Source organism: Leptopilina heterotoma, unplaced genomic scaffold (assembly GCF_015476425.1).
Source record: "Leptopilina heterotoma isolate Lh14 unplaced genomic scaffold, ASM1547642v1 Lhet_55, whole genome shotgun sequence".
NCBI lineage: Eukaryota > Metazoa > Arthropoda > Insecta > Hymenoptera > Figitidae > Leptopilina > Leptopilina heterotoma.
This window is the reverse complement of record NW_025111119.1, coordinates 484,441-497,207: the sequence shown is the minus strand read 5'-3', so window position 1 is coordinate 497,207 and position 12,767 is coordinate 484,441. Positions and strand designations below refer to the sequence as shown.

General features: G+C 22.3%; 1 protein-coding gene across 1 annotated transcript; it reads left to right on the top strand.

Moving 5' to 3' along the window:
- Window positions 1–605: 605 nt before the first annotated feature.
- On the top strand, window positions 606–11,488 carry LOC122508588. Its single transcript, XM_043622036.1, has 5 exons — window positions 606–883; window positions 4,433–6,984; window positions 9,492–10,674; window positions 10,828–11,064; window positions 11,484–11,488. Exons 2-5 carry the CDS (start codon window positions 4,465–4,467, stop codon window positions 11,486–11,488), a joined length of 3,945 nt encoding a protein of 1,314 aa, XP_043477971.1. The 5' UTR covers window positions 606–883; window positions 4,433–4,464.
- The last annotated feature ends 1,279 nt before the right edge of the window (window positions 11,489–12,767 follow it).

The following is a 12,767-nucleotide window of genomic DNA, read 5'->3' as shown; positions in this document are numbered from 1 at the left end:
TTTTCAATTACACAATTTTGTTTTATTATTAGAATTAATAATTATAGAACAGTTTAAAGAATAATGTAGATTGTAGTTAGTAAAATTGTACTTTCAAAGTATTTATTGAAATGTAATTAGTGAATAGTAAATTTCGAGTATTTTGATAAAAAATCAAAGAATGTGTTATTTTTATATTAGTTAATATTATTTATTTCATTTATGTCATTTATTTATAAAAAGTAATTTCTATAGAAATGAATTTTAATTTCAAAATATCAGGGATGGGTTGTAAGAAAGTATAATTTTCGGACGACAGGGTTGTGACACTACATTTATAAGAAAAACGCAACGGTGCAAAAGTGTGAACGTACCTTAACGATCCTCTCCAAAAAAATATTGAAACAACAGGGGTTCGAAACTTACGTAAACTTATTTTCTTAAGCTGCGGTTACACCTCTGCAGGCTGCCTGCCTGCGCAGGCAGGAGCAACGAGAGTAAGGGAGAAGTTTGAAGTCACTGACTCTCTTACTCTTGTACGTTACCATGACAACCTGCAGGCAGGCAGGCTGCCTGCAGAGGTGTAACCGCAGCCTTATGCAATTAACCGTTTTTTAATTAAATCTCAAACATCATTAACCGAACCCTGTTTATTTTGAAGAGCATGCTTTGTTTTCAGAATTCAGAGAATTAGAAACTAGAGATTAGAAAGTTTAAAGTATATTTTATTTTTATTTAAATAAAAAAAATTATAGTGCACCTGTTACACAGTTGAATTTATTAATAAATGTTTATTACGTACAATAATTCGTAAAAATAACAAGGATATTCCTTAGTAGCAGATTAACCGCATATTTTCCGATTACCTGTCTTTAAAACATAACCTCTAAACGATGCGTAAGAAGTAAGTGCGACAATAAATTGTTTTTATTAATTTTATACATTTTATATATAATGCAAAATTTCCATTGTAAGAAAAAGTGATTGTTATTGTTCTAATTTTTGTAAAAATTGCAAAATCGTATGGAATACGTAATTTAACAGTAAATACTAGTAATAATTATAATAGCAATACTAACAATAACTTTTTTTCAAAAAAATAAAAAAAAACAGTAATAATAATGATAGTGATAATAATAGTAATGATATGAACGATAAAATTATTATTTTTATAATTTATTAACATATTTTACAGTTATTTTTGTCTTTAGAAAGAAAAATTTACTGTTAAAAAATAGAAATGAAAAGTATTTTTTGACTTTAATTATTACTTTCACTTCTCATTTGTGCTGACTATAAAATTCTAAACAATACAACGTTTCAAGTTTATGACGAATGGAAATTTGGTAATAAAAAAAATTTATCATTCACATTTATTTCTAAATATTTATTATTTTTTTACTTTTATAAAAATGTAACTTTTTTTTACCTTTTATTATTTCAAAAAAAAAAATTCAAATAATATTTTCAGGCAATTTATTCAAAAAATGCAACAAATTTTACTAAATTTGAATTATTTAAAAAAATTTCAATTCTATTTACTTGAGAAATGTATTATCTTTAGAAAATAAAATAAAAATATTTCTATTTATGTATTTAATTTAAAAACTAATTTTTAGAGAATTCTTGTTATTATATTTTAAAAATCAATTATTTTCAATATTTTCAGTTACACGTTTTTAATATTAATTCATTTTAATAACTTTAAAAAAAATCAGAAAGATTTACAATTACAATTATTGTAAAAAATTGAATTTTATTAATAAAATTTTTTTTGCAGAAATTCAATTATCTTCGTAGATAATAAAATTGTATGAAGATATTCAATTATTTTTAAAAATTTTGTTTCAATTCTTCACAAGAATTCAATTATTTTCATTATGAAAATTAACTTCTTAGGAAAAATTACATTATTTTTAATTTCAATTTTTATGAAAGAATTCAATTTTTTCAATATTTTATAAAATTCTTAGCAAAAATTCAATTATTTTCAAAAATTTTCATAAAATTCTTAGCGAAAAATCAATTGTATGCAGAAATAAGAAATTATTATTGAAAACTTAAATTTTTGTAAGAATTTTATCAAAAGATTTGAATATAATTGAATTCTTGATAAGAATTTTATTAAAATTTTCAAAAATTCTAATTAAATTTTTTTGAAAAAATCGTTTTATTTTGTTTTTAAATAATGGAGTTTGTTTGATAATTTAAATTGAAACTTTTGAAATTAATTGTATTTTATGAATAATTTCTTTCAAATTTTTAAAATAATCGTGTTTCTCAATAATTTGAGTTAAATATTTAGTTATTAAATTCTATTAACATTTTTAAAAAATAAAAAAAAAACCTTTTCAGAATTTTATTACAATTTTTTAAAAAGATTTAATTCATTCAAGAAATTTTATTAAAGTATTGGAAAATAATTGAATTCTTTTTAATTCTTGAAAAAAATTTTACTATTTATAAAAATAATTGAATTTTTTCGAAAAATTTTACTATTAAAAAAAATAATTGAATTCCTATTTCGAAGAATTTATTAAAATTTAAAAAAAAATTAATTCTTTTGAAAAATGTTATTAGGAATTTTTTTTAAATAATCGAATCTTTTTGTGAAATTTTAATCAAATTTTAATGAAAATAATTAAATTTCCGCAAAGAATTTTACTATTTACAATTAAGTAATTTAATTGTTTGAGAAAATTTATTAAAATTAATTGTACCTATTAAAAATAATTGAACTTCTGTGAAGAATTGTTAAAAAAATTTTGGATAACAATTAAATTCTTTGTCAGAATTTTGATACCATTTTTTTTAAATAATTGTCTTTTTGCGACAAATTTTTTTAGAATTAAAAATTTAATTTTTTCGAGAAAATTAAAATTGTTAATTGAACTTTTCTGACTAAATTAATTTTTACATGAAAATAATTTAAATCTTGTAAAGAATAATTGTATTAAAATGTTTTAAAATAATTGAATTCTTCAAATGAAGTTTCAATGAAACTTATTATTTATATAATGATAATTGAATATTTAGAAAATAATTGAAATTTTTCCAAGAACTTTTATTAAGATAATTGAAATCTAGCATAGAATTTTTAAAAAATGTTTAAAAATAATTTTATTATTATTTATAAAGATAATTAAAATACGAAAATACAATTTTTTGAAAATAATTGAATATTTTTCTCAGAATTTTAATTAACATTTTTTTAATAATTGAAATTCTTCGAAGAATTGTTAAAAATTTTTTCAAATAATTAAAATTCTGCAAAGAATTAAAAAAAAATTTTTTTTAATAATTGAATTCTTTTGCAGAATGTTAATAGAATTTTTTGAAATAATTTTTTTTTATGATGAATTTTATTAAAATTAAAATAAGAATTCTTTCCAGAAAATTAATATTGTTTTGAAAATAATTGTATTCTTCCGAAGATGTTTATTTTATTTTTTTTTAAAAATGTAATTGTCGTAATGAATTGTATCAACATTTTTTTAAAATAATGGAGAATTTTTACAACAAATTTTATTATTTTTCAATTTAATTGAATTTTCGAAAAGAAATCAAATTTTTTCCAAGATTTTTTATTTAATTTCTTTTAAATAATTGAAATTGTTCAAATTGTTTAACATTTCTAGGAAAAAAATAATTGAATTCTTTCAAAGAATTTTTATTAAAATTTTTTAAGAAATTATTGAATTTTTGAAAAAAAAACTAAATTTTTTCTAAGAATTTTTATTAATTTTTTATAAATAATTGAATATTTTGCAAATTGTTTAACATTTCTTGAAAAATAATTGAATTCTCTCAAAAAGAATTTTTATTAAAATTTTTTAAGAAATTGAATTTTTGAAAAAAAAACTAAATTTTTTCTAAGAATTTTTATTAATTTTTTTTTAAATAATTGAAAATTTTGCAAATTGTTTAACATTTCTTGAAAAATAATTGAATTCTCTCAAAGAATTTTTATTAAATTTTTTTACAGAAATAATTGAATTTTTGTAACGATTTTTTCTAAGAATTTTTATTAATTTTTTTTTAAATAATTGAAAATTTTGCAAATTGTTTAACATTTTTTAAAAAATAATTGAATTCTTTCAAAGAATTTTTATTAAATTTTTTTACAGAAATAATTGAATTTTTGTAACGAATATTTTTTGTAATTTTTAAAATAATTGAATTTTTTTGAGAAACTTTAAAAGAATTGTATATTGAAAATAATAAAACATAATAATTAATTAGGTAATTAGTCAATAAAAGGGAATTTTAAAGATTTCGAATCTAAAATTATTAAAAAGTTGAAGTTTATATTTGAAAATAGAAAATTTTGGATAATAATCGTGTTTTGTACGTAACATTTCATAGTTAAGTTGGAAATAAAAATTATTATTATTCCCCTTAATTATCGTAAATAAAATTTTAATTGCATTTTTTCTCTCTCTATTCATTGCAGATGATCAAAAATTATATTTGACAGACGCGAAAATGGACTTTTATCCAAATGAATGCTACATATGTAGGATAAAGAAAAATCTCCGACAATGTACACGTTGTCAAATGGTGTCATATTGCGGTAAAAATCATCAGGACGAACATTCAGAGCATAAAGAATTTTGTCGTGCAATTGTCGAGGAATTAAAATTACGAAAACTCTCACATATTTATGAGATTTATGAGAAAAAAACCGAAGATGGCAACAAAATAAATTGGTCTTTATTGAAAGATGGTTGGAAAAGAGCATTAGAAAAAAGATTATCACGACCATTATCATCAGTTGAAAAGCAAATGATCTATTTTCCACGATCATGTTTCACTTGTCATTCATCGAAACAACAAACACTCTCAAATTGTCCAAATTGTCCATCATTATCGTATTGCTCCGAACATAAAGATTTACGTCAACACAGTCACGAATGCGGCATTATGAGACAAACACACAATTTTGATTTACAAAAAAATTCACTCAATTTCCATAAAATATTCAATCTCGCCGAATTAATTGTCGATCGTATTTATTTCGATGAGACAAATAAAAATCAATCGCCAAAATCAATAGCACAATTATTACAGCATTATCCAAAGCCACCATTGGAAATTGTTGAGATTGAAAAAATTTGCATCTCCGAAATATTGACTTATCCATTGACAGTTTATAATGCTCTGAATAAATTGAAAATGTCAACGAAAGAATGTTTCACAATTTTTTGCGATGGTATTGAGGAGATAAATTGTAAATTATGGGAAATTATTTTACATTTAATGCACGATGTTAAAATGCTGACAATTATATTTTTTCATAAAAATTTCCTTGAATCTGACAAAGCATTTATTCCCTGTGATAATTGCACTGCAAGAGGTAAAAAAATACAAATAATAACCGCCAAAAATTACAGGGAATTTTTAAAAAATCACAACAATGCCATACCACACGTTATAATTCATTTTTGTTTCGACAATAATTTAGAAACAACAACAGAATTTAATCGTATCGATAAAATGATTGCCGAAGATGTTAATTTATTATTATTAACATTAAAAGATTGTCCAATTATTTATTCAGGCCATACGGAAATTGATGGAATTCGACAATCTTTAATACAATGTGTCTCAAAGTATTCAATTTATTACGATGGTGTCAATAAATTTCGTAGTTTAAGACAAAGACGCGATTGTCGTACGGAATTGAGTTACGTCATTAATTCGAATATTCTTTTATTTCAATTTTTTGCAAATTTCAAAGGTCTCTCCGACAATATGAAAATGTATTTTCTCAATTTTTTGAAGGAGGCAAAAATCACGCGAATGTCGGCACAATTGCACGCGGCTACCGTTGAATATTTACAATCAAAGAGAGAGCAGAATGGAAAAAATCAGGAATCAAATAATGCTTCTACTGCCGTTAAAACAGAAGTCCAACAAATTTCATTGCCGCCAATTAAATCACAAAATGAAATGACAATTCAAAATGGATTATTAATTGTCCCGAAAAATTCCACTCTCGAGAAGGAATTAAAGAAAAAAATTGTGGAGCAATCGCCAAAAAAGATACCACTCGAGGAAAAACAAAAATTAGCCAAAGAATATTTAATATTTAATATTTTAACTGAAAATTCATCGAAACAATTGGAATTCGAGGAAAATTCATCTACGACAGGAAATGAAGGGGAAAATTCTCTAAATGAAAAACAAAAGAATTCAATGAAGGAAGAGAAGGAAAAAACGATAAATTGTTTGTCGGAAAAATTGGAAGAGAAGAATAAAAAAGCACTCAAGAAAAATGCGGAAAATTCGCCAACGGAAAAAGTGAATGAGAAAATTGAAAATTCGCTCAAGGAAAAAAAGGCGGAAAATTCACTAAAAGAGAAAATTAAAAATTCGCTAAAGGAAAAATTGGGGAATGGACGGGGAAAATCACCGAGAGAACATTCGACAAATGGAAAAATTGAAAATTCGTCAAAGGAAAAATCACCGCCAAAGGAAAAATCACCGCCAAAGGAAAAATCTCCGCCAAAGGAAAAATCACCACCAAAGGAAAAATCGACAAAAAAAGAAAATTCATCGCAAAAAGAAAAAGTGGAGGAAACAAATTCAAAGGATGAGAAAAATTCATCAATTCCATTGTGCATTGATCCAAGTTGGGATTTTTTTAAAATTGATTCGTGTCAAGTGTGTCACGAGATGAAGGATTGTGTTCCGTGTACGCGTTGTAAAATAATATCTTATTGCAGTGAGGAACATCGTCGTGAGCATTGGTCGGAGCATAAGGATTTTTGTAAAGTTATTTTGGGAATGATGAAGGAAATTGGCGGTACGAGTTTATTTGATAAATCAAAAACATGTCACATGGACGCGTGGCTGAGGACAAAAGTGGATTTTCTATTGAAAGCTGAGGAGAAAATTGGTAGAAAACTCGTTGATTATGAGAGGCAAATGATTCTATTTCCAAGGGCATGCTTCATTTGTCATGAGAGCGATTGGAGTGTTTTGAAAACGTGCGAATGTGGAGTAAGTTTTCTTTCTTTCTTTATTTATTTAATTATGTATTTATTTCTTCAATTTTTAATTTTTTTCATCATCTTTTTATTCGTTTCCTTATTTTCTTATTTCTTTCTGTATTTTCTTTGTTTTTTATTTATTTCTTTATTTTTCATTTATTTATACATTTGTTATTTATTTCTTTATGTATTTTTTATTCGTTTCTTTACCAGAATTTTGCCACAAGTCAGGAAAGTCAGAAAAAAAGTCGGGGATTTTTATTAAAATTACTAGAAAAAATTAAATTTTCAGAATTCATGAAAAAAAAATCGGAATTTTAGTGTCTTTTTTGTTTGCTTTATAAACTATTAAACTACCACGAATTCTAATACACAACTGTCATAAATTCATTACTTATAAATTATTTAATAAACAGTTTTACTTAAATATTTCAAAATTAATTAAATTTTAAAAGAATTGCGTTTACAATTTTCATAAATTCACTAACAAAAAAATTGAATTTTGCAGAAGATACAAATCATTGCAGGAATTCAATTATTTTCAAAAGTAAAAAAAAATTCTTCGCAGCAATTCTATTATTTTCAAAAAATTCAAACAATTCTCGTCTAAATTTCAATTATTTAAATAAATAATAATAAAATTCTTCTCCGAAATTCAATTATTTTCAAAAATTTTAATAAAATTCTTGGCTAAATTTCAATTATTTTCAAAAATATTCTCCTCAATTCAATGTTTTCCAATTTTATCTATTATTTTAATAAAATTTTCCAAAAGAATTCAATTATTTAAAAAAAAAAAATTTAATAAAATTTTACTCAAACATTTAATTATTTTCATAAATAATAAAATTGTAGTCAGGAATTTAATTATTTTTATAAATAACAAAATTCTTCTTGGGAATTGAATTATTTTAAATACAAGTTTAATAAAATTTCTCTACAATAGTCAATTATTTTTAAAAAGTTTCAGATAGAATTCAATTAAATTTTCAAAATTTTGATAAAATTCTTTATAAAAAATTCAATTAGTTTCCAAAACATTTTTAACTAAATTCTATTAAAGAATTTAATTATTTAAAAAAATTTTAATATAATTCAGCGTAGAAATTCAATTATTTTAAATAATAACAAAATTTAACACAACAATTCAATTATTATAATTATTTTTTAGTAAAATTCTTCGTTAAAATTTTCAATTATTTACTATTTTAATAAAATTTTCCAAAAGAATTCAATTATTTAAAAAAAATGTAAGAAAATTCCACGCAAACTTTTAATTACTTTCATAAATAATAAAACTCATCGCAGAATTTCAATTATTTTTTAACACAATTTGAATCGAATTCTTCGAAAAAATGTAATTATTCTTAATCTTTTTTTTTTTAACTTTTTGAAGTTTTTATTTTCTAATATATATGTTTAATTGGAGAATTTTCGAATAATAAAAATTTCGTGAAATTGTATTCTAAACTAATGAATTTAAATATGTAAGGAAAAACAAAATCATATTTTTGTGACAATCCTGCTTATTTTTTTTTATAAATATATATTTCCTCATTTTTTTATTTCTTTTTGTGCTGTCTACATATTTTTCTGGAAATTTTTATTTATTTCTGTTTTTTTTATTTATTTCCATATCTTTTATTGATTTTCTTGCTTTTCTATTCATTTATGTCATTTTTTATTGATTTCCTTATATTTATTGATTTCTCTATTTTTTATTGCGGCTTCTTTTTATTCTACTCTTTCATTCTTCACATTTTTATTTACAAAAAAAAAGCATTAAAAAATGTATACCTATTAAATTATTATAACTGCAATCGAATTAATTAATTTATCATTTTTTAAAAATAATATATCAACAAAAACAATGATAAACAAAATAATTTAAATAATGAGAATACAATTAGAAAAACAAAATTTATCAAAATTTTAAATAATTGAATATTTAAATTGAAATTTTCGAAGTAATTTGATTTTAGAATTTTTATTCCATTGGAATTTTAAATTTTCAAATATTCAAAAATTGAATAGATAGGTAGGTAAATATAAATAAAAAATCTTTTTTTTTCAAATTGGTAGATTTCCACAAAATTCAATTTTTAAATCATTGAAATCATAAATAATTAAATATGTAATTTCAAAAATAATTTAATTAGAAACTATATCAAGTTTTTTGTAATTGAATAAATATTTAAACAATCTTTTCCATTTTAAATCAATTTAAACTTTCTTAAGTAAAATTAAATTTTATAAAAATTTCCTTCTAAAATAATTTAATTCTAAAGAATAAAAATTCTTCGAACAATTTAATAAAAATTTTGTTAAGTACTATTTAAATAAAAATTAAAAATGTAAAAGAAAAAAATGGATTATTTTATTATTTTTATTATTTTGAATTAATTTTTCTTTGAATTATTCTCAATTATTAATTTGAATGAATAAAATTTATAAAATAATTTTTAATTTTTTAATTTTCTTTTCTTTCTATTCTTTTATTATTTTTTTCTTTTACAGATAAGTCTTTGTAAGCAGCACAAGAATAATTCAAAACATCAAAAATTATGTTCATTACTAAAAGATTCATTTGCTCTCACTCTAATGTTAAGAGGAATTCGTCGTCATCTCAATACAAAATCCGTAATGTACGATATGACAAAAATTACATTGAAAAAAATTCCACTACAAAGAAAATTAAAGAGATTACCACAAGGAATTAATTTATTTATCGATACAAATATTAAAACGACAAATCCAATTGGTGGGAAAAATTGTATTTTACTTAAATACGTGATCACAGAATATTTTTCACGACCATTAACTGCACTCTATTGTTTGGAGAAACTCAATTTAAATACATCAAAATCATTGACAATTCACATTATCGGCGCAAATATTGAGGAATTTATTTTTCACGATTATTGGGAAATTCTCTATCATTGGCTGCCGGATTTAAAGGAATTGAAAATTCACTTCATTGGACCGGAATTAATGGAGAATTCACAACTCATTGTTCAATCGTGCGATTGCTGTAGACCAGCGGGGAAGAAGAATTTTCTTATTTCAAGAAATTCGGTCAATTACCATGAATATTTGAACGACAAGCAACAGGCGACAAAACCGGATATTATTTTTGGTTTTAATTTAAATTTACACGAGAGTGATTATGGAATAATTGAGTGCACGTGGAGGGAGACAATTCGAGCATTAAAGGATATTGTGAATGCACCATTTATTCTAACGTCGGGCACTTTGCGACGTGGTTTGAAGGATCACGAAAAATTATGTTCACTTCTCGATGAATCCGTGAATCACGATTATTTACTGCCAAATCCATTTGCATCGACAATAATGGAACCTGACTTTGAAACTGAGCAATTAAAATATCCAAATGCATTTATTCTCATCTATAAAAAATTGTATGTCGAGAGAATGAGGAATTCGCCAAATTCAGTAATTATGTTGGATCAACCATTTAAATTGATGATAAATAGCCGCCAGCAACCGACGGAAGAAAAGATAAATGAAAGAGTAAATTCAGCGGTCGAAAAGGAATTTTTAGCCCGTTGCGAAGTGGAAAGTTCCAAAAATAAAAAATTGACGAAAGAAGACAAAAAAGAAAGAGAAGCAGAAGATGAAAATGGGGCAGAAGATGAAAAAGGGGCAGAAAATGAAAAAGAGGCAGAAGATGAAAAAGGGGCAGAAAATGAAAAAGAGGCAGAAGATGAAAAAGAGGCAGAAGATAAAAAAGAGGCAGAAGAAGAAGAAAAAGAAAAAGAAGAAGAAGTAAAAGAAAAAGAAGCAGATGAAGAAGAAGCAAAAGAAAAAGAGAAAGAGAAAAAATATATAACAGTCGGCGAATTGGAAAAGATTTTATCGCAACAAACGGACATTGTAACTGAAAAGAGAACTTCCGAAAATTTAAGTCCATCGAGAGAAAATGAAATGAATGATGAAATGAAAAACGAAATAATAACAAGAATTAATACTCTGGAACAACAAATCGAAATAATAATCAATGAAAACGAAAAGAATAAACTTGAAAATCAACGACTTCGTGAGGAAAATCAAATTCTTATTGACATACGAAGTGAAATTAGTGAAACATTGAAAAAATTGCTGGAGAAAAAAAATTGTCAATTCTGTGATAATTGTAAAAAGTAATTTTTCTCTTTTTCTTTTAAAAGCAAAAAATTGAAATTATTAATTTTATCTATATCAAAATTAATTATTAAATTTTGTTTTTCATCAACAATTGTACAATTTCTCGAAAAAAAAAATGAAAAGTAACAGAAAGAAATATTGCGTAAAAATAGATTTTTTTTTTTGTAAAATATAAATTCGTGTTTCATTGAGAGAAAAATGATAATAAGACAAAAATGTTAAATGTGACATTTAATTTGCGCATTTCTTGAAATTTTAATAAAATGTTTAATTTTTAAGAATTTCTCGATTCAGGGAATATAATTTTGTTTCTAAGTTCAATTTAGTATTATCTTTGTTTTTTAGAATAAGATATACATTAAGATATGTAAGATTTATACACTGCAATATAAGATAAACATTTTTGTAATTAAAAAATACATTATATTTTTTACAATGAAATAAAAAATATGCCAAAAATGATAAATGAAATAAAATTATTTTCTATTTACTATAATTAGAATATTAAAAATATTCAAACTATTCTAAATAATATTAAATTAAAAAAATAAATAAATAAAAAATAATTGATTAAAAAACAAATTTATTATAAAGTTAAATGAACTTGAAAATAATTGAATTTATGTACAAAAAAAATTGAAATTGAAATAAATTGTATTAACAAAGGAACTTAAAAATAATAGAATTTTATGATTAATAAAATTTTGAACTTATAATACCTAATATTTTGAAAATAATCCATTTTTAATAATTATTAATTGAAACGTAATTGAAGATTTTAAAATAATTGAATTTAAAAGTAATTGTCCCTTAAAGACATAATGAGAATTTAAAAAATAATTAAAATAAGGCCTCCTTGAAATTTAAAAATAATTTACTTTCAAGAATAACAAAATTTAAAAATATAATATAATTAAAAAAAATAATTGAATTTATACAAAAATTGAAATTTAAAAAAATTATACTATAGAGATAAAGCAAATTTAAAATCATTAAACTTTATAAATAATGAAATTTATAAAAAAAGCAATTGTTTTTTGAAAGTAATTGAATTTTTAAAAATAAATTCGTCAACAAAATGAAATTTTCAATTATATATAAAAATTAAAATAATTGAATTTTAAATTAATTTTAATTTATTAAATAATTCACTTTTCAAATAGTGAACAAATTAAAATATTAAAATTTTATTATAAAACTTAAATTTTCCATTACTTTAAAAAATTCAATTATTTACAAAAACAGTTAAATTATTTTAATAAATAAAAATTAAAATTAAAATTATTCACGTGACTAATTATTTTTTTCTAAACAAAAAATTTTTATAAAATCGTTTTTTTGATTTTCTGGAAAGAAAAGTAGATCAAAGTTAAAAATTAAATAAAAAAAAAAATGTGGGTTGCCAATAAAAAACAATGCGCAAACTCGTAAATATATGTATATGCACTCACACACCTATTTCCACTATAAAGTTGTGTGTGTGTACGACACAATGGACACAATAAAGAAGGAAAAATGTGTTTAAACCGCTTCGATAATGAAAGTGATATAAAATAATATTTAATTAATCTCTTAATATTAAAAATGTCCTGTTAATATTAATAGATAATTTCTCACATATGGGAAATT